General features: G+C 39.0%; 1 protein-coding gene across 28 annotated transcripts in view; it reads right to left on the reverse strand.

The window, feature by feature from the left end:
- Nucleotides 1–23594, reverse strand: part of KCNMA1 (potassium calcium-activated channel subfamily M alpha 1) — an 886632-nt gene that overhangs the window by 642318 nt on the left and 220720 nt on the right. For all 28 annotated transcript variants that reach the window (XM_050960013.1, XM_050960012.1, XM_050960004.1 and 25 more), the window contains exon 2: nucleotides 6709–6873. In XM_050960013.1, the coding sequence (XP_050815970.1) occupies nucleotides 6709–6873 (165 nt within the window). The remainder of the gene's footprint in view (nucleotides 1–6708; nucleotides 6874–23594) is intronic.

Genomic DNA, 23594 nt, shown 5'->3' on the forward strand with positions numbered 1-23594 from the left:
CAGGTCTCTCAAGGTAACTGGAGCAATCTCCACACCATTAGTGTATATAGTGATCATGGGGACAAACTGTCCTTTATTCATTAAGGTAAATAGAGCTGAGTTCCAAAGGTCCCAGCATTATGGACCTTTCCAGACCAACCTACGTTCATGTTTGTGAACCTGCCACAATGGTCAACCAGCCCTTGGATCACGATGGAGAAATACCTCTTTCTGCTTATAAACTCTGATCCCTGGTGTGGGGGGCACATGGGTCCCATCAATTGCCCCAGTACAGTTTGGAAACCCGATGTGTGCATAACCATAAATAATCTCCTGAGCATTACCTGATTTTATAATCCAGTCCAACAGTATTTTATGCACAGCAGTGCACATCTACATGACTACAGCCCCAAGAGTTGATCTCCCTACACTGAATTGGTTGAGAATGGAACAGTAACATTCAGGGCTGGCCAGCTTCCAGATATCAATAGTGACATGCTTCTCAATGGATATGTGGTCTTCTGCTACTGCAGCTTTGGGGTTAATTCAGCACAGATCTAAAAATAAGTTTCCTTTACCATCCTGAAATTCTGTCCCCACTGCTGCTCATCTCAGGTCTGCAGAATGATCCTTTCCCAACAACTGATGCTGGTTTCCTGAGCCCAGAAACAGCACTGCACCATGTGAAGCTGCTCCAGGAACTGCACTGGAATAGCAGTTGCCTGGTGTCATCCTCATCTTCAAAGTTGCTGCTGCTGCTGCCGCTACATCACCTTCTCAGTTGCAGGGGCGGCTCTAGACATTTTGCCACCCCAAGCAGAACGGCATGCCGCAGAGGTCGCTCTGCCGGTCGCCGGGAGGGCGGCAGGCAGCTCCGGTGGACCTCCCACAGGCGTGCCTGCGGAGGGTCCGCTGGTCCTGCGGTCTGCTGGTCCCGCGGCTTTGGTGCACCTCCCACAGGCACGCCTGCGGGAGGTCCACCAGAGCCACCTGCCACGCTCCCGGCGACTGGCAGAGCGCCCCCCGCGGCATGCGCCCCAAGCATGTGCTTGGCGTGCTGAGGCCTGGAGCCAGCCCTGCTCAGTTGTGCAGTGGGCAAAGTTCAAAATTTCAAGTCACCCAGTTGCAGCACTGAGGCATGGCACATTATTGGGTCCATGCTGACAACAGCAATTCAAAAATGCTGCTAGCCTGCCCAGAAGGACAGGAAGCATGGAATGGAGAGATTGGAATCATGGATTTTTTTTAATTTGATCCCAAATCCCAGATTTCCCCTGGTTTATGCTATGCATCCCACAAGGCACAGCAGCAGAAATGCCAGAATGTACACTGCTCAGCCGCAAAGCAAAGGACCCTGGGATACCCTCCAAGAATACACATGCTTAATGCACAGCAAGCCCCCACCATACATATCCAATGATGTAAACTGAAAGAGGGCATTGCTCTCCTATAGCACCCTATTAGTGTAGATTGTGTACTGTTAGTTAACAAATCAAATCACTGCAGATTAACTCTCATACACACATTAGAAAATCCCTTAAATTCTCAAGTGCCTAAATCACTTTTGTAAATGAGACTTAGGTGCTTTTGAAGATTGTATTCACAAACTAAATGACTGGGTGTATTAAATCCAGTCCTGCAGATTTATCTTTACTGGTTTATTTGCCCCTAAAATGTCCCACCATGCTGCTGGTTCAGCTGCAATGGTGGGAAGGCTAATATAAGCAAGGCTCCCATAGACTCTGGTATTTTCACCACCACATTGTATAATCCTGCACTGAACACAGAAATTACAGTGAGGAAGGAATTCCTTACAGTTTTGTGCTGTGTAGGTGTTCTCTCCGGAGACAAAGGGAGAGACCAAGCAAGTAATCCAGCTCCCACTGAAATGATACATCTAATATTACAGAAATAGTAAGTATTAGCAAGGAAATGTGTTAGAGTATCTTTTGTTTTAGCTTGTGAATTTTTCCTGTGCTAAGAGGAAAGTTTATTCCTTGTTTGGTTTTTTTTGTTTGGTTGGTTTTGGGGTTTTTTTTTTTGTAATGTTAAAGTTTTGCCTAGAGGGGAAATCCTCTGTGTTTTGAATCTTTTGTTACCCTATAAAGTTATCTTCCATCCTGATTTTACAGAGGTGATTCTTTTATCTTTAAATAAATTCTTCTTTTAAGAACTTGATTGATTTTTCATTTTTCTTAAGATCCAAGGGTTTGGGTCTGTTCACCTGTACCAATTGGTGATATTATTCTCAAGCCTTCCCCAGGAAAGGGGGTCTAGGGGTTGGGGGAATATTTTGGGGGAATAGGACTCCAAGTGGTCCTTTCCCTGATTCTTTGTCTAAATCACTTGGTGGTGGCAGTGTACCGTTCAAGGACAAGGTGGAATGTGTGCCTTGGAAAAATTTTTAACCCAAGCTGGTAAAAATAAGCTTAGGGGGTCTTTCCCGTGGGTCCCCACATCTGTACCCCAGAGTTCAGAGTGAGGAAGAAACCCTGACAGAGCCAAATGGTAAATGGGTGACTAGCACCAGACACCCAGTACCCTAGCTAGTCAGCGTGTGTTTCTTAGAGTCCATCTCTTAAGTATTACAGCAGCTTTACTTGTTTAATGTATTTATTTTTCAAAGCCACACTAATTCACGTTTAATTAAAATCACACACCTGTAGACCATTTCATCTAACAATCATCCACGATTTTCCCCACACGTTTTTGGTACATTTCACAATCTATCTCCTCTTTAAGGAAGACACCAAAATAAATAATACAAACACTAGTGGCAAGGTGACAAGATAAACTTCTGAGGTAATCAAATTATTCACATTTCTATTTTTGTTGATCATGGCAGGCTTCGTACAGCAGTGTCTTAGCTTATGCTCTTGAACAAAGGTGACATTCTATTTTACGTAGTGCTGAGCATTGCATCTTCTCATTTAGAGCGACAAGAAAACATAGAAAGATGCACAGAAGATAAATTTGATGGAAAATGCAGTAAACCAGACAGCTAGAAGAAGAGACTATATAACATTTTTCCAGGTAAGCTGCATAGAGCTGGGAAATGGAGAACATTTGGGAACATTTTCAAGATTTCAGAATGTTTTTTCATCCTGAATCAGGACAAATAGTCAAAATCTTGAAAATGTTTACAAACCAACAATCTGAAAAATCAATTCAGGTCAATCAAAACTTAAATGTTTAATTTCATGTTTGACCTCATTTTTTTATTTTTGTTTTACCATTATTAGCATGACTGTTTAAACAAACTGAAAAACAGAACTTTTAATTTTCAAAAGCTCAAAACAGGATATTTCAACAATTTCAAAAGCTTTTTTTCTTAATTTTCTTCAAAATGAGAAATGTGTCAAACCCAACCTACAGCTTACATTTTGAGGGATCAGCATTTTCTGATGAAAAAATATTTCATCAAAAAATTCCTTACTCGCTCTAGAACTGTGAGATTGAAGAAGGCCCTCTGCCTTATTCCGCCCATTGATCCATGATCGATATATCATAAAACGCATCTAAGAATTACTTAATCAGGCAAAATGTTTGGTTTAAAGGAACAATTCTGTAAATAATTGTGCTAAAGATCATACACTGTTACAAAAATGTACGACCTTATATCATCGTGGGGGTCGTGTCCCTTAAAAATAAGCTTTGCCCTGTACTTTTCATACCTTTACTCTTTATTTCCTTGTAATATAGGTAGTCACTCTAGTAGACCCATTGCACATTCTAACAGCATAGTGTTTAAGATGACTGAGGGGCAAATATAGCTCAACAGCAGCAGTAAGTGTAAATGTATGCTATCCCACTCACCTACTCTAAGCGCTTGTGCAATATGATTTGTTAAGCTAGGAAATCACTTCATGAGGTTTGCAAGGATGAGCTGAAAGCTTGACTAGACCTGACACTAAGCTTCAGTAGGAATTGGTCCTGCAAACATTCAATTTAGGTTCTACAGACAGAATTTGTCACTCCACTGCAAGTCACTTCCAAGGAAATGACTGCCCAGATAAGAATGATTAAGCAAGATTTTTCGATAAGAAGAAAACATTAATGAGGTTCCGCTTTAAACTGATGTTTACACCGCACTTGTCTCCTTCACTTGGCAAATAAATCCAGACAGCAGTTATATAACAGCTTTCATGCGATCGTGCTGCACTAAAAATTAATTACAACTTTTCTCCCAAGTCAGTGTCCTAAAGGTTATTTAATAGTGAATGTGGAAGATTGATTTTGAGTTAAACCCTGGCCTACAGTATGAAAAAGTACTTTAATTTCTTCAGCCACAGCTCTATCTGGTCTTATTTTAATCCTCAATAACACTGTACAGCCATTAGCTTTAGAAATTTCTACATTGTTCTTGGACAAAATCATAATAGCTTTCTAGAGCAGGCTATGTTAATTCACTAGGAATTCAGGGTGAATCTCTCAAAATATTTTCCAACAAATATTCAATCACATAAAACTATCAATCTAGATTCAGTTGTGTTCAATTTCCACAAATATTCTAGCAAATATGCTGCCTAGCTGAAATGCTCAAGGAAACAGTGAGTTTTACCTAAGGTCAGAAGTACGTCCGATAGATAAAACATTAGGAATAAATTAATTGCTTGCAGCAGACAATGGTGTATTTTGAAGACAACATTAATTAAATGATCAAGTAGTGTAACTGGAAAAAAAAAACTTTTTTAAAAGCTCTCTTAATGCCTTGAAGCAACTCTAGTAGGATAAACTGCTCCTTTTTCTATGGTTCAGATTTTACCTTTAACTTCTCTGAATTTGTAGTGAAATTCTTCCCAACTCAGAGAACAGGCATAAATTCCTACAACTCCCTTAAGGGTTTAAGTGGGGAAGTGCTTGCTTACATAAGACTCCTATCCTGGAGTGAATTTCATCTTTGATAAATAAATCAGCACATGCAAAGGAATACATCAGCACATGAGAAATCAGCACATTCACAAGAAAGAGTCAGATAGTTAAGATTTGTCACTTTTAATGCTGGAGATGTCAAGAAATTATGTGAAAACCAATATGCCACTCTTCATAAAATGATTGGTATGTCAGGCTCACATAGAGAAGGTCAGAAAATTAGAAAATTAAGTTGGTTTAACTACATTTGTCAGGGGTGTGAAAAATCCACACTCCTGAGCAGTGTTGTTAAGATGACCTAAGTTCTTGTGTAGACAGCACTAGGTTGACAGAAGAATTCTTTCATCAGCCTAGCTACAGTCTCTTGGGGAGGTGAATTACCTACGTCAATGAGAGAACCCCTCTCATTGGACTAGGTAGTTTCTACACTGAAGCATTACAGTAGCGCAGCTGCACCTCTGTATTATTCTAAATGCAGACAAGCCCTAAATCTAAAAGCAATATTCCAATAGGTAGTCAGGTAAGATGGGCTGCACAGGTTAATAAGCCAGATGGCAGAAAATAACTGAAGTTAAGTGGGGAGCAGAATCCAAATAAAATTTTCTTTTTAGATTCACCTGCAGATCAGATCTCTGTTGAATGAGTGCAAAACATGTCACAGATATCAACTGCGTGAACAAGAGAGGAGACATTTTTCAATAGTATAGGGCTAGGACTTAAAATAGATAAGACAGCAATAAAATTTTATTAAGAAAAACAATTAATTATTGTTGAAAGCAATGGAAAACAATATGAATAATAGGCTCTGTATCACCTTAACATTGCATTGTGAGTCAGTCTAAAAGCCTGAAAAGCCCCACGTGTTTTTAAGAAATTCTGCTAATTTCACAGAGAAGATGCTTAGACAATAAGGAAAATATCAGCCCAAGAGCAACAACATCGTTTCTTAACCTCTGTATGAGCAATAAAAACTCTCTTTTCCCAAAATTAAAAATCAAAGGCAAAAATCTGCTTTCACTTAAATCCATATAACCACAGATATCCCACTTAGTTTCACTGGGATTGGAGCATAGAATTCAACACACACTATCTGACCAATCTCTGCATTAAGTACAAAGCTGTTGACATCAGGCCTAATCTGAAGCACAGAGAAGACTTTCCCTTGACCTCAAAGGGGTTCAGATCAGGCTAGTAGAAATGCAGTAGTAGTTAACAGGACTGCAAAATTACCCGACTGAATTTAACTGAGTGAAAACTTTCTGCTTTTCTAATACACTTTTTGACCACAAAATTATATATTTTCAATTTCTGATGCACAGCTCCATTTGATTAGACTAAAAAAAAAAAAAGAAGAGATCATCATAGCTTTGTAGGAACCAAGATAATCCACATTGCACATCTCATTCGAGTCCTATTCCACAGTTCCTACTAACAGCTAAAAAAAGCTATTCTCATTGAGCCCAATTTTCAATCTGCCCTCCACTTTTGAAGTGTAACGTTGTGTCCACTAGGCAATAAGGTCACAGTTTCGCACTAATAATGAACTAGTAGGAAATTCACCAGGAGTGCCACACTATGGGTACCATGCATTGTATGGGGAAGCAAGCAAAGTTATGCCTGCAAAAATATTGGCGTAGATAGAAAAATCAAAACAAAAAAGGACTTTCATAACTTGCTGTCTCAGCAATGGGAGCAGGTCTGCCTTTTTCATTTCCAAGAGAAACTGTGAAGGGAGAGAATTAGTGGTGTGGCATAGTGCTGATTAGCAAAACCCAGCCCTCCTGAGGCAATAAAATGAAGAGCTCATTAACAATTTCTCTTTTTAAAGAAGATTTGAGCAAACTGGGTAAAACTCACAAGGACTCTGCCGGTTAGAGTCTGGGCAGATATCATCACTCCTGCCCAGTCTTTCACAGAGGTCATCCAGCCCACTTCCGCTGCGACAGTCTCCTCTTTCTCATCTGTAGGTTTGCAGGTCCCATCAGCCTGGGTTTCCCCACCAGCATTAATCTTCTGGGCCTCCTGTAAAATAAAGAGAAGATTTAGAATGTTTAGCATGGCAACAGTAACATTTCAAAAGCGCAGGCCTAGAATAGAGCTAGTACAGAGTTGTGATTATAATGCAGACACTGCCCATTCAGAGGCAGATTAGAGATGAGATGCCATTAAGCATGCTCTCTGTTCTCTACCTTGTTAGGTGCTCATGATTCCATCCCTCTCTAGTGGCAGCCCTATAAATAGCCTAATTACTAGTTACTAGCTCATGGAGCTTCTCCTTTACTTCAAGTCTTAAAGGCATTTTTGACACCAAAGAATCAGGGTTCCGTGCCTAGTACTGTGTGCAGAGAAACTGGCAACTATGACTTGTAATTATGCAGCCACATGCAAAGTGTACACCGAGGTTTTTAATTTATATAGATGTTTAATAAATGTGAGGATAATTTATGTAAAAATTTCATTTGCAATCTCTCAAAATAGTTTTCTGAGCAAGTCTACAATGGGGAGTCCATTGTAGTATGACAATCATTATCACAAGGAAAGGAAAGAAAATACACAGTTGAGAATCTTCAGTGAGCTGCTCTGCTGTCAGTGAGCCATTGTTTCAATGGAGGCATTTGATATGTTAGAGGAACTCCTTTGTCTGTAATTGTTGGTCATTATGGAGCCACGAGATAGAAATTAAAAAGGAGTCTCAGCAGCACTAAGTAAGCTGACCTATGAGTCATATTCATTGGAATTCATATCCATCATGGGCAAATGCTGCAGCAAGGATTCTGTATTCTTACAATTGCCTTCTGCGTGCTAATCGTGGATTCCACAGAGGAATTAAGGAAGAGAAAGATGAAACCAGCCTGGATTACACTGCATTATTTTAAAAATATATCATTCAACATATCATAATATGTCATGAGTGTGCCTTGGGTGACAACAGACCAACATAATACTAATGACTACCTGATAACTCAACAAACTGTGCTGCACAAACAATGCTTAGGAGAGACAGCAGAACTCAATTCTGAAAACTGTTAAGCACTCTCAACTCCCACTGACATCAAAGAGGGTCGAAGGCACTCAGCACCTACCAGGAGGGCTCGGTACCTTTCAACATGAAGCCTATAGAACAAGCTAGCCTAGTGAGCAATGCTTGAAATCAACTGCTCTATCAGTTCCTTTTGGAATATCCCAACGTATCAAACATATGTAATATTGATGAGGGTCTTATAAATAGGAAACCACATCTGAACAGATGTACAGTTGTAAGATAACCATGAGACCTTGAGCATGTAGTAAGGTATAAATCCAAAGGCACTTCCTGGAGACTGAACATTATTGCATTTATACAACAATCATACTTAATTTGTGAACAAAAAGTATTAGAGTAAGACTAACAATGTAGTGTGCAGCTGATCACTTGTTCTCTCAGACTCTCACAGCTCTGGATTTCAATTAGCCAATAAGATTGCTCCCTTAGTTTTGCCCATGCCCTAAGTAGTGATATGGGATGTCTCTTGTAAGTGGACAAATAGCGATAGTGTTATTATCCAAATTAATCAAGTGTGGTTAAAACAGTACTCATTGCTTTCTATATAAACATCTGTGGGAAGGATAAAAGTCACCTTCCTTCTATTTGCATATCTGGACCTCATTCACTTATTCACTCATCAATATGGATATGATGAATCAGACATTGCAATCAGCACTGAAAGAAAAATACTGCAATCCATATGCATAAAACAACCCACAGAAATGAGCTCATTGTTTTAAGCAATAATTACTATTGAGGCACAAGACATTCCCTGAGGATTAAAATCTGACTAGGTGGAACAGATGACCCAAGATATCACTAAGACATGTCAGTCAACCCTCAGGAAATGCCCTGTGCCAAGGTTAACATTTTTATTATAAAACAGGAAAAGAAAAAAAAATGTATGTAGTTTTTTTTCTGAATGGATGATGTAGTTTCTATTGTTACACACAGGGCACTGCTACAGAAATAATATGCTGTGCATTAGCCAACCCAGATTGCTTTTTCTTTCATCTGTAAGATAGAGTAGTGCCCTACCATAAAAATGGTTAAACCCCATTGTCATGTGGGGATGTCTGTGATTTTTAATTTTAACTTCATACATCTCATATCTGATTTTCAGAGGAAGAAACCACTCAACTCCAGCTGAGTCAATGTAAATTGCGGGGTCCTTAGCAAATCTCAGAATCAGGGTCCCAGGTGCCTCAGGATGAATACACAAAAATATTTTAGAAAGTGTGGGCCTAAGTCACTTGCCCAAGGTCACACAATGAGCCTGCAGCAAAACTGGGAACAAAAATACCTAGGTCTCCTGTGCTTTACCTAGGAAAAAGTTCATCTTACTTGAGCTTATGGTATGTTTAATGATGAAGTGTGACATATGAAGCCCTAAAGTGTAGCTCACTATTACTTCCTTCCCTTTAAGAGAAGCAAGAGGAGAAAGGTAAACAAATGCAAGGTTTTGTCGTCAATATGCTGAAACAATAAGCACTCTCATTTCCCCTAAATACAAGTACAAATATTACGGTTGTGTGCATTTAGTCTGTGATGCATTTATATTAAAAGTAGGTGCAGTCCCCCAAGCACCTGGCAAACTGCCAGCATAATCACTAGTCTTGCAAAGTCTGGCAATCCCTCAAGGAAACGTTGGAGACAAATCTACAGTACAATTCCATAGAGTGATGTCTTCATGGTGGATTTTTGCTGTGTCACCCTCGTTATACATTTCCCCCTGTCCACCAGCTCTTATTACTGTGCTACAGGTATGGATTGACAATATAATGCAAAACATGCAAATAGGAACATTACAGCCTTGCCAGGTAAGTGAAGAGTCTCAAAGGCCAGTCCCCTGGTCTGGTACAATCTAGAGTCCAGCTTGCGCAGACACCATGGCTATTACTGTACTGAGGAATATACCTCAGTCTAAATTCACTCAGTGGCCTATAATCCAATTCCACAGATATTTAGAAAAAATAGTTACAGTACTTGCCAAGAAGGTTATTAACCTATTTTTCACTAAAATAATTAAAATACACATAAAATCATATAATATGAATATACATATTGTGATGGTGTACACCATAAATCTTCATGGTAATATGCTTATGAATATATACATATGATATAACAGGAATATGTTTTCTGCTACAGATGCCATGTAACATATCTATGTAAAGGTTATGATCTACTGAATACATTCCTCCTATTTGTATGCATGTATCATTTTTGTACTTGAAGTTAGGATTATTGGCTGTATACTTGCTTGATTTCTATTGAGAAAGGAATGTGCAAATTAAATGCCCAGTCAAGAACCATTTAAGCCAACAATGAACTCGAAGAGGACAATCGATATCAGAGCTTTCCCAGGAATGTGGGTTGGCTGGTAAAAAACTCAGTCATGCATGGACATGTGACTCCAAAACTCCATCTTGGAGCTGGACTTTGCATAGGAGAGAGGAGGGGGTCTCCCACCACAAGAGAAAGTATATTTAAGCCTGCGGGAGACCCCTCCATTTTGTCCTTAGCTGGCTAAAGGGATAGCTCCTCCACCCCAAGGATACCTGAAAGAGACTGAACAAAGGACAGTAACTACAGGGGGTGTGAGTGATTGCTAGATCCAGACTAGAAGGAGACTGGTCAGTAAAAGGAAGCTTACTGGAACTGCTGAGGTTTTATCTGTATCCAGTTGTCTTAGGCATAGACCTGCGTGTTCTATTTTATTTTGCTTGGTAATTCACTTTGTTCTGTCTGCTATTACTTGGAACCACTTAAATCCTACTTTCTGTATTTAATAAAATCATTTTTTACTTATTAATTAACCCAGAATATGCATTAATACCTGGGGGGTGGAGGGGAGACAAGCAGCTGTGCATATCTCTCTATCAGTGTTATAAAGGGTGAACAATTTATGAGTTTACCCTGTATGAGCTTTATATAGGGTAAAACGGATTTATTTGGGGTTTGGACTCTATTGGGAGTTGGGCATCTGAGTGTTAAAGACAGGAATACTTCTGTAAGTTGCCTTCAGTTAAGTCTGCAGCCTTGGGGCACATGATTCAGACCCTGGATCTCTGTTGGAGCAGACTGGTGTGTCTGACTCAACAAGACAAGGTGCAGGGGCAGAAGTAGTCTTGGCATATCAGTTGACAGTTCCCAAGGGGGATTCTGTGATCCAACCCATCACACATACCCAGTTTGAAAAACTACATATTGTTAAGGAATTAATCTCATATAAACCAAATTATTATGTGTTCTACAGAGGCGGACAGATAATCTATCTGAACTAGAAATAGTATTTTCCCGCAATCTAACCTGCACTGCATGTGCTTCTGTTTAATTGGAAGAATTTACTTTTACCCTTGGAGCACCTTGGAACACCCAGCAGATATCCACAGTGAGGTATGTGAACGGCCTTGTTAATGTACGCTGTACAACATCAGCTCTGACTGAAAGTGATGGCCACCTGAAAAAAAAGAGGGCATTGCATAGGAGATTTAAGTCTTTGTTAAAAAACAAATCCTCACCTCTAGGTAGAGATGGAAATGTCATTTGCCTTTGCTGCCTTTAAAAAGAAACAATGCTATTTTAAAATGTCTCTAACTCTGTACAATATGCCTGCTTAGAAAGGAAAAAATGGGAACAGAAGGCAGGCTTTACCTAGAGTTTCTATGACGACCTGCAAGTCTGCTTGTTTGCTGTAACCGAATTGTTTATAGGTGTTTTGCACTTGCATATATCACCTTTCATCTGAGGGACAAAGAGCACTTTGCAAACATTAATTAATAGAAGCAACCTGTCTGTGAGGTAGAAAAATTGTTCCTGTAAAACCATGCATTTCATTTTACCTACTCAAGTAAGTGCAGTTAGGATGGAATCGAGGAGGCCTGATTCCCAATTCCATGCTCTATTCTTGTTGTCACAGCGCGTAACTTTCTGATACATCCCACTATTGGACTGAAATTTCACAGGTTTTCTTCCTGCCCAAAAGAGAAAAGGTTTTGTCCAAAAAAACCATTCAGATTTTTTGAGTATTGAGAGTGAAAAATATCTACATTTTCCAATTCAAAGATTAAAAAGAAATCTAGCCACGCTATTTTTGGAGAGGGCATTTGAAAGATAAATGATTGGTGTTTGAAAGATAAAATCTGACATGGACCAAGTGCTCATTAAGGGTTAGTGCCTTTGCTTGGGTCAAAAAAAATGAACAGTTCTTATGTAATAAAGTTATTAACATTGTGAAGCTGCATCCTGAAACAGCAGTTGATATATCTATTAACTCTACAGGTGCAGAGCTGAAGGGCAGTAGCACTACCAGGTCATCATTAGCCAGTCACTGGGAGTTAAGGATAGTAGGGGAAGTACTGGTATACCAGAGGTGGTGTAAGAAGTATTGAACCCAAAAATAGTAATAGATGCATACTGATATTTAGTTCTTATATGGCATTTTTTCTTTGGTAAATCTCAAAAGCTTGATTCCCATTAAATTAATTTCCCCTTCTGTAGAGCATAAAGTAAACTACAATCAAAACAATGGCTAGGCAGCTGACAAGTTGTGACGACTACTAATGATTGGTTAAGAACTGCACACAGCCTATTTTGTTTGTTACCCAGTTTCCCTTATCCCACCCCAGCATGCTTGTTGTCTTCTCCACCTGTTACACCTTGTCTTTCAAACTGTAAGCTCTTTGGGGGCAGGGACTGTTATTTATTATATGTTTATACAGTACCTACCACAATGGAGCCCAACCTGGTTCCAGCTTTGAGGTGCTACCACTATAGAAGTGGTAAATTAATGACAATAACATGCTTTACGAAGGAAAGCAAGTGTATTTATCTCCATTTTCCAGATGAAAAACTGAGACAGAGGTGAAATGGCTACACCAACATCATGTGGCAAGTCAATGTCCGAACTGGGAATGGAACCATGTTCTGTCCGGACTCTGAGTCTAGCACCTTATACAAGAATGACAGGACAGGATCTATCAAATTACTTAGAGCAGGAGAAGTTAAACACCTGCAAATGCCAGAAGCTAGGAATGGATGATGGGGATGGATCACTTGATGTTTACCTGTTCTGTTCATTTCCTCTGAAGCACCCGGCATTGGCCACTTTTGGAAGACAGGATACTTGGCTAGATGGACATTGGTCTAACCCAGCATGACAGTTCTTATGTTCTGAATATTTTTTTAAAACACACATACTTATGGATCATCAGGCAAGAATAGGTAAAACCAAGAAAGTTTGCAAATTTTATTAACCATTATATCTATTCTTCCCTCCATGACAAACAAAATCAAACTGCATTTTCAACACTTGATAATTTGTAATTATCCAAAATGCAGGACTCTGCAGTCAACAAAAATAGTGAACAACTCATTTTGTTGAAGCAGAAAATCAACTATATCTAACTGTAAAGTTACCTTAAAATTCAGCCTCTGGCAAACTGAAGCCCTAGAAAATTTCAGTCTGAAAGGTCTAAGTTCCAGAAAATCATGAGTGACTAAAATAGAAGCTTAGAAAAACAACTCTTGCAAAAATTTAATTCCAGCTACCACTACAGCTACAGCTGCATTACACATCCAGATGTGTTCAACATTTCTCTTATGTAATGGCAACACTGACACAGTCTATTTTTATTTTCAACCTACATTCTCTATTCTCTTTTAACATATTTAATATGCATTTAAATATAAAAAAGAAATTGTAGGGTTCTCTTCTCAAAGTCACTTTTGTGATGTATCTGTGATTGCATAGCAATTCCTCAGAGTGCTTCAAAGTCAATTTCACTTATACTGTGCACGCACTCAGCCTTTTATCAATTGTATAGTACAGCTCTGTTATTATTTCTTCACCTCAAATCATTAACTAAGCAGCATCGCAGCCAGCAGTGAACTGGCAGAAATCATTTTTTAAAATGTACTGTTTAATTGGTGAATTATTTAGAGGCACAGCGGGTACAAGTAAGATAATACTACCTTTATCCAGGCTGCTTACCTGTTGTTTCACAAGGTGCTCATTATTTTAATTACTTGATGACAAGAGCATTTAAATTGATTAAAGTGAGAGGATGCATATTTTGCTGTATACACTTTTCCTGCGCTTATTTATAAATGAAAGGAGGATGCGTGTTCTAGAAGTTAGTATGGGGGATTAGGCATCAGATCCCCTGGGTTGGATTCCCAGATCTGCCAAAGACTTACTATGTAACTGTGGACAATTGATTTCAACACTTTGGCCTGCATTTTCAAAAATGCTTAGTGATTTTGGGTGCCTCAGTGCTTGGGTGCCAGTTAGAGTCACTTTAAAAGGGCCTACTTTTCAATTAGAGGCATCACTAGTCACTTTTGAAAATGGAATCCTGTATGCTTCAGTTTACATATCTGTAAATTAGGTACACCACCACTGAACTACTTCAGAATTGCTCTGTGAGGCTTCAACAATTAAACATTTCAAAGAATTTTCTGGTTCCAGGCTATATAGGTGCAAAGTGTTATTAAATTACCATGAATTTTGTGCTATTAGCCTTCATACCTAAAACAATTAAACTATGATCATCATGTACGGACAAAGAAATTTACTTAGCAAATTCTGCATGTTCCACTGTCTTCACACAGGACTGCCTTATCAAATGGATATCAGAGAGATATTGTGGAAACCTTAAAATAAACAGAGGCTAGCATGCATCCTTCCTATTTCCACGATGGCTGGAAATGTGGGAAGGTGGCCAGCCAAACACCGTTAAAGATATTGGCAGTGAGAAAGACTGCAAAGTCTTTCGTTAAGATTTCATTAGAGGGCCTACCGTGGTGGAAGGGAGCACTTCTGATATTCCCACTTAAATATGTGGATCTCAAGATCCTAAATTTCATCCAATCATAACAGCACCCAAGTATGAATATGTTAGACTTCTGAGGCATTGACGCATGCCAACTTCACGTTAAAGGTAGCTAGTATTCTCAATGCAGGTGCTGTTTAGCTACAGCAGTACAGAAGAGACCATGCTCTGGAAACCCATCCTCAGAGCCTGGGCAGCAGGACACAGTCTGCATCCAGGAGACGTCTACACCAAGGGACGATGCCTAGAACATCAGCTCTTCAAAGCTGACACTGCAATTTCAAGTTTGCCAAAGAAACATTTAAATCCTTTTGGCAGGTTAGGGCAAGACTGCTTCAGATTCCAACACAAATGGCTTTCCCAATCTCTATTAACAGCCAAGGCAGAACTCTGCATTCTGAAGGGTTTTTAATTATGCAGCTGTGTTTCTATTTCATTTAAAAATCTTTCAGAAGAGCAGCCTCTTCATCCCTGCATTCGATTAAATGAGGATGACGTATCTGCAGTTCTCTCTACCCCCTTTCATTGCTTACAAGGCAGTGACTTATCTTGAAAACACCATCAGATGCTGTCGCAAAGAGAATGATGAGCCTGCATCTTGCATTTAATATGCTTTCTCTCCTTACAATGGAGCAGAAGTCTAACACGTTGGGTTGGGAGTTTTTGAGCAATTCCTTTTTGAGGTCTAAGGTTGACTCCATCAACAAATTGACAGGTCCAATTAAATATTATTGCTGTGAACAGAGGTCTTAGTTTCAAATAACACAATTGTTTGTTTTTCATCAGTATTGTTAATGGCTAATGAATGGACCAAGTATGTCAAGACACGAAGTACCTGCCAAAAGTACCTGGAACACCTGCCATGCTGCCAAACATGCCAGGTACATGCAAGATATTCATCAGCATAGCAGATGTTCTCTATCAGTTAAATCCAGGTGAAACACCTACTGTTCTGCTGAATGTGCCAGGTACCAGAACTCCCAGGTTAAAAAAACAAACAAATAAAATACCTGTTCTGCTGCTGAGTTTATCAGGCACATGAATTTGGTTGGAATGTTAATGGCCAACATCAGTGCAGAAGATGCAATGGGGAAAACAACAGTGAAGGTATTTACAATACACTTTGAAAAGAGAGTCAGCCTTAGCTTAAAGATAAAAGGAAACAAAGGCTGAAGTAACTAAATGCCTTCTAAGAAGTACTCCTTCTGTCCTACAAACTGGGCTATTCACACACTTCTTTGAATTTGTCCTGTCACTATTGGGTTACATTGACGTCAGCTATCATATTGTACCTATGGTTTGGTTAGTTTGAAAGCATTAATTATTGATACACAGAAAAACATTATTCCTTCCAGTGAAGAAAGAGAAACAGAATGAGTTGTGGAAAACATGGCTGATGAGAGGCAAACGTTTTTCTTCTATAAAATTTTCACAAGCTACGTAATGTGTTGCTTGCAAATATGGCAACTTAAAAACACCTTAGCCCAAAATAGATTTCAGTTTTAATATTTCAAGAGCGAGCCAGCTACACAGCTTTGGGTTAACTACTCTGTTTCCTTCTATATCCAGCCAGAATTCTGACTATCCTTCTGAGTTCTTAATTTAACATTCTCAACATCAAGGCCCAAGCCTGTAGCCAAGGGATAGCTTTAGATAACAACATCCCTACATTTACACAGAATAAGATGTGCAGGACATAATCCACTCTCTCCCCTCCTATGACTAGCTCCCTCCCTTAGCTTACACATACCCACTTACTATGGCAGATTTTTGCTTGTCTAATATGTCCCTAAAATCCCCACCATATTATATCTGCCTCCAACCACTCTTTCATGCCATGAAATGTTGACTGTGGCAGAAGCAAGCAAACAAATTTAAGAAGTTGACCTGAGAGGCAAGTGGAGATTGGTTAAGAGAAAAAGAGGATTCTAATAACCATCCCATAGCAGAATGGGTGTGTGGGCATTTATGGCCTCTAGGTAAAAATGATTATATGACAATATCAGAGGCATAGGTCTATAGCAGCCAAAGGTCTGAGGAGAACTCAGCCTAAGAACACAGCCCGAAAATCTTAATAGAGGAGTCATTTGTGAATATTAGAAGATCCTTATTCCTTCCCACCTTGGTTAAAAAGCAGAGCATGAACATCACAGACTACAGCATCTGCATCATAATACAACGGGCCTGGTGTTTGACCAGCACTGTGAGGAATTCTGTGCTTTTGGCTCTCAGAGTTTCAAGTAAATCTTTTCACAGATGAGGTTATGTTTTATTATTTATATTAAGACAGCACCTACAGACCCCGATCAAAGCATGGGGTCCCATTGTGCTAGGTGCTGAATGTCCATATAATAAACATAGTTGTGGTCCAAAGAGCTCACCATATAAACAGTTCTGGCTTAGGTTAGTTCATGCTCTGAGTTCCTCTGTCAGTTCTGGGTTTTAAAAGAAAACTCTGAACAAGTTTAATCCATTTTGAGGGTCGGAATAATATCAAATCTTTGAGTCTGATATACTTTCTAGCATGCATGGGCCCAGCTCCAGTCTGAAACCATTATGTTGCCCTGAAACAGATGTAACTGGTTTCATTATGAAAGTATGACACAGGTTCATTAATGCGGCCTTAGACTTTTGCCTATCACTTCCTTTTTCAGGGCACTTCAACTCCCAGAGGTAGAAACTGAATGCAGGTTCTAAAAGATCTGCTCTAGGAATTATTTTGGGGAAATTCTATGGCCTGTGTTTTACAGATGATCACAATGGTCCCTTCTGACCTTGAAATCTACATTATATGGATATGGCCCTACAGACCACAAACTACCAGGGCCAAACCAAACACACCCAGTGTATTATGTACTCCTTCAGAGAGCATGGATAATAGACTAATAAGTGACTCTGATACAGCTGACAGAAAGTAAAATTAATACCACTGCTATGCTCTACATATTCTGGGGATAGACAGCTTCAATTTCCTGTGCTGCATATCTGCCAACATTTGAAACCTAATATAAATAAGGACATCTGAGGAGAAAAAATGTGTGTTCATCTTTAAATGCCAGTGAAATATAAAGGAATGAGAAACTTTTTGGTGGGATGGAGTGGGAAAATGGCAAATATCTCACTAAAAATGGGGGGATTGTGTCCCATCAAGTTGAGATGATGCCATGGATAGATGTTGTCAATCCAGTGACTAAAAATACACTAAAAATACTTATTTTTAAAAAGCATTACATGAAAATAAATTAAGAAAAAATGTTTTCTCCCCCATCACCCCACCTACAAGTGGATTTTATGCTGGTGAAAAGGTCTGGATTGACAACCGTAAAGACTGAAGTCTTATATAGCCACAAAATAGTTAAATTAAGGACAGGACAGCATGAGCTATTCTACCCCAGCTGCCTCAACTATGATTTAAAGTTACCACTGCCATAGGCATAACATTTATTACCATTGTGGCAAGAGTCCCAAAAGTGCTGGACTGTACTGTTTACTATTGCTTTTCTAGTATCATGAACATAGATAGTTTCAGAATGAACAACTCACAAAATGTCCTGCTTGCTGTGTTGGTAATTTTGGCCATATGACAGCTCCATGCAGTAGTTAATTCCTTGGCCTTGCCACTAGACTGGATAAAAATATGGGACATGGGAATTCTGAAGCAAAGTGGAATGTTAATTTGCAAGTTCATTCTCAGATTTCCTTTGCATCTTATTGCCACTTCATAGCAGAACTGAAGTCTGAGTTTGGAGGATTCCCTTCATTCAGCTCCTGTTATCTTTAATAAGATTTAAATAAGGAAAGAAGGCACTAGAATTAAGACAAAACTAAGAAGGTACATTATTATTTTGATACTATTGAAGAGTTCATGGTAATTTAAAGCATATTGTTAGGTAATTTTAGGACAGGAGGATGCCAGTCACGGTTGATTAGCAATAAAAAACAAGGCACATGACGTGAGCTTTCAGAAGAGATTGAAGATTTGAGGATAGAACTCAAGGATAGCTATAAAGTGTGGCACAGTGTAAGTGATCTGGTGAAAAGGAGCATTAGAGAGACTACACAAAATAGCTAAAGCTAGTAAAACAATTATAGGAACAGAAAAGTAATGAGCAAAGAGGATTTCCAAGCATTGTAGCAAATGGTGAAAGGAAAAAGCATATTTTTCTTAAGCATGTTAATGGGGAATTAAAAATCAAGGATAAATAGGGCCCTACCAAGTTAGAGAAATAGTGGAGAGGAGAAAAGAACAATGCAGGATTGTCTAATATCTCTTCTCCTTGAGACTAACAACAACAAAAAAACTCTCAAGAATGAGAATGCAGAAGGATAGGAAAATAATATGCTGCTTTCAGATGCAATTTACGCAATGGCAACTAGGCACCCAAAAAAATGGTGCATAAGAAATCAACAAAAGGGGGTTTCTCATTGCTGTCTGGTTCAAATTAACACATCTCCATACATGTCTTGCTGCAGAAGAGATCATACAATGACCATATTCTTTTCTGTGATGAGAGTTACTTGGAGTATGTAAGGCTAGTGATATGAGAATCTTCCTGAGACATTTGTGCTCATTTTAATTGTCAACATTCTATGAAAACAGCTTTGCAAAACTTGGCTATGCTAGTTCACAGGTTTCTGTGTGAATAACATTATTTTCCTTCCATTCACACAGGTCAACTCTATGTTGTGTGTGGTTTCCACATAAAATCATAAATTGGCCCAGGTCTGGTTAAAAAAAAAAACAATTAATAAACCATTCAATAAAACTTGTGGCAAAACCCAGCATAGGCTAGGATTGCATGGGCTGGGGTAGGGTGGAGGTTACAAAGACATTTCACACATCTTGAATCTGGTTTCTGGCCCACAAACAGAAATCTGTGAATCCTTCTCCCTTGTTACTAGTCAGAGCATTTCTGATTAATCCAGTTTATGAAGACTGAACCATTATCTCATTAAGAGATTCCCCAAAGCCCCCATTCAATTATAAACTGGCAGCAAAAAGGGCAAAACAGTCATTTCATTTGACTAATGGGGACACAGAATTTAAATCAAAGGAGATGCTATCATTATTCTTTGGTCCCTATGTACTGTGGCAATAGGTTCATTAAATAGATAAGACAATTATTATATGTGACAGTGGTTTAGGGTTTGAGAACTTGCTCTATGATTTAAATATTGCACTGCAAAACAACTCTTCCAAAGAGGTAAATGTCCTTAAAGTGATATACAGGACGATGACTATGATCATAGCAGATCACACAAATATCTAAAGATGAGGCAATTGCAGTTGCAAACACATATGGGGGAACTTTTCATACAGGTAAATTATCAGAATTATGAAAGGAGGAGGGATTCTTGCTGGGAAAACACCCTGACAGAAACTGCATCACATCCAAATATTTTGGTTTGTTTGCACAGCATGAACACCAATAAAGATTTGAACTGGAAATGGATCATGGACAGAAGCATGAAATGAGCACACCAGGGACACTAGTTACTGATATTCCTCACTGTCAAAGAATACGAAATATTTTAATGGTCAATAATTCATTCAGCACTTGTTGGGAATATTTTTATTGTTTCACTTACTCTAGTAATGCTTAACACTTGTAGTTAACATAATGATCAAGATAATATTCCAGTCACTTTTATCCAAAGTACTTTACAAAAGTGGGAATATTAACTCCCTTTAAAGTAGTTGAAACAGAGACAGATCTTAAGTAAGGTCTCTCTTTATAAAAAGCCTCCTTAAAACACTAAGAATTTGAAAGATGTCTTTATATAAAGACAACAAGGAGTCTAGCAGCACCTTAAAGACTAACAGATTTATTTGGGCATAAACTTTTGTGGGTAAAACACCTCACGCCAGTTGCATCTGAAGAAGTGAGGTTTTTTTACCCACGAAAGCTTAGGCCCAAATAAATCTGTTAGTCTTTAAGGTGCCACTGGATTTCTTGATATTATTGTAGATATAGATTAACATGGCTACCCCCTGATACTTTATATAGAGTGTATAACATACATAAGAGGAGTTTCAGGGGAGTAGAGTTGGCAGTTTCAGCAGAGAAGCTGCCAGACTATTCCCTTATCTGCAGAGGTACTCCTGCTCACTCAGGGTGAGTCATGCTGGCAGTGCAGCATGAATGAAACATTAATTGCTGCTGCCTGCGCTATGCCATATTTGTTGCCACGTGCATCTTCACCTATGGTTTGGGAGAGACTTTTTTATTTTTAAGATAACTGGAATACTAACAGCAAATTAAAAAAAAAAAAAAAAAAGCAAAAAGCAGAGGACTTAACCTCTTAGAGTTGTCACTCAGAAACTTTGCAATAATCAGCAAATTTTAAGAAAGAAATGTAGCTGACTGTATAGACAACGGAAGTGAAAGAGCGAGAGACAGTGTGGTTCTGTGACTAGGGCCTGAGAATGGGACATGCATTCTGTTCCCAGCTCTGCCACTGACTTGCCCCAAAGAATTTACAACTTAGCAGACAAAGGGTGGGATGGGAAACCAAGGCACAAAGAGGTGAAGCGAGTTGCCAAGATACAGCTCAAATACATGTTTGATATGGCTATTCCTTTTATGAATCTGTCTGATGTTCAAAGCCATTAATATAACCCACAGGCCAAAATGAAATTCTTTTTAAAACAATAACACTGCTCAACAGATTTTTAATATTATTGCAATTTGTAGTGAAATACTAACAGTGTCAAATTTTCAAATTCATAAAAGAAGGTGAGTTAGCCATCCACTAATGTTTATTTTAAATTGTTAGGAATTCCATAGAGGATTACGGGTAGTTTCTTAAAATAATATGATAAACACATTTTTTTAACATGGAATCATGCCTGACTTCCAAAACCTACCCCACTATTTATTCAATCAGTACTTGGGTGATGTTTTTCACCCCTGTGAAAGAGTGAATAAATGACTTAGATAGACACAGAAAAACAACTTAGATATTCCTTGACTTTGAGGGAACAAAACTCTTTACCTTTGATCAATATGCTGTGGTTACCATAATAAAATATTGGAGTAATGGGATTAGATGTTGCAGGCAGAAACAAGAATGTGGCCTGCAGGATTCTGCTCTTTGGCAGGAATCCCCCATTACAATGTTGGTGCAACAATAATAATGTAATGCTAATGTACTGGGGTAAGTTAAGGACATTAAAAGATAAAAAATTCATGTTTCAGACAACAATGTCCTTTGCTGTGCAACTCTAATATTGCAGGACCCCATTCAGGGAAACACTTAAGCATGTGTCTGACTTTATGCATGCAATTATAAGCATGGTCTGATGTTCCTTGTAGGAACATTTTCATGAATGGGATCCTTAGATTATTAAAGCCAAAAAAATGCTCAACATCTCTATCACTGCCATTAATTATTTCAACATTCTGCACTTCACTCTGCTGGGACAGCAAACCCAGACTGGTCAGTTCACTTCAAGCCCCCTGCTCCTCTCTCTCTCATTCCCATGCATAGAGGGAAGCTTACACCCACCGAAAGTGGAGGGTCCACCCTGCGCAACGTGCTCCCCCTTTTTTCCTCAACCCCACAGAAGCCACTCCATAAGGGCTACATAGGGTTCCAGCTTGTCAAGTTAGAAGGGAGCACAGAGGAAGAATGAGTAGGAGAGCTGGCAGCCGGTTTCCTGCAGATTATTCTGCCACACACCCAAAAAGCCTATAGTATAGAAGAGCACAATATAGTATACCCTCCAGCTGTATTAGCTTTCACTAGCCCATCTGCATTATGGAGCCTTTGAGCCTTTAAAGCAGTGGTTCTTAACCTTTACTGCAGCCTGAACCCCTTTGGTTCTCAAAATATGTTCTCACACCCCTTATCAAAAATCGTTGAAGTACATCAGTTCTTTAAACCTAGACATATTCTTTATTTGTATATACAGTAATTGTTAAAAAACGTATAATGTTAATAAATACATAGGTTTGATAAAAACAAAGTAATTGTACTTACATATCTGTGCTTAATTTATGTTTTCGATGATTTACCTTCTAAAAGTATCTGGCATGTCTCTCACCCCCAGGGGGTGTGTGCACCCTAGATTAAGAACCACTGCTTTAAAGGAAAGGGGAACCAGAAGCAGTTATGGCCAGTGGTTCCCTGGAAGTTCCAAAACAGCTGCACTGCCTGGTAGCCAGAGGAGAGGGGGGGAAAGGACACCACAGAACTGGAGTGAAGGCACAGGATCTCTAGGTAGGAGGGCTCTATGCCTCCACTGGTTCCTCCAAGATCTTGCAGATTCTGCGAACTGAAAACCCTTGATTCTTCCACAAGAGAAACAACGTCCCTCTGGATGAAGAACCTCCCTCCTCCAAGGACAAACTCCTAGGAAACGCGATGAGATGGAATTTGTAGGTTTTTCCTTTTTCTTACATAGACCATTTGGGCACAGGGGAGAATGGGCCTAGTCACTTTCACTTTCAGTTTGTCATTCAGTAGTAGCACAATATTACTGTATTTGGGTACCTGGCAGGGCAGCAGCATATATGAGTGAACTTTCCTTTTTGTGTGTTTTAAAATTTAAAAATATGAAGGAAATCATGAATTAAAGACAAACCTTCAAATCAGATAAACACATGTGTGATTCTATGTTGACCTGGGAAATTAAGTTCCAGTGTGAATAACAGAAATATTTGAAGAGCTGTTCAAGTGAGCAAATAAGTAATTAAATTTAAGGCCACTAATTTTTCAGCACAGAGTTTAAAGACTTTAATATTGGTTCCAAGCTGGAAAATCTTTATCTAACCTGGAAAGGGGCAGGGGAGAGAGGGGGTGGAAACTGGCAAGAAGAAACACAGAGGTAATTGTCAAAAATGTTCAATTCAGTATAAGTTGTAATGTTGTTGCCACTT

This window comes from Gopherus flavomarginatus, chromosome 6, assembly GCF_025201925.1.
Source record: "Gopherus flavomarginatus isolate rGopFla2 chromosome 6, rGopFla2.mat.asm, whole genome shotgun sequence".
Classification (NCBI taxonomy): Eukaryota; Metazoa; Chordata; order Testudines; family Testudinidae; genus Gopherus; species Gopherus flavomarginatus.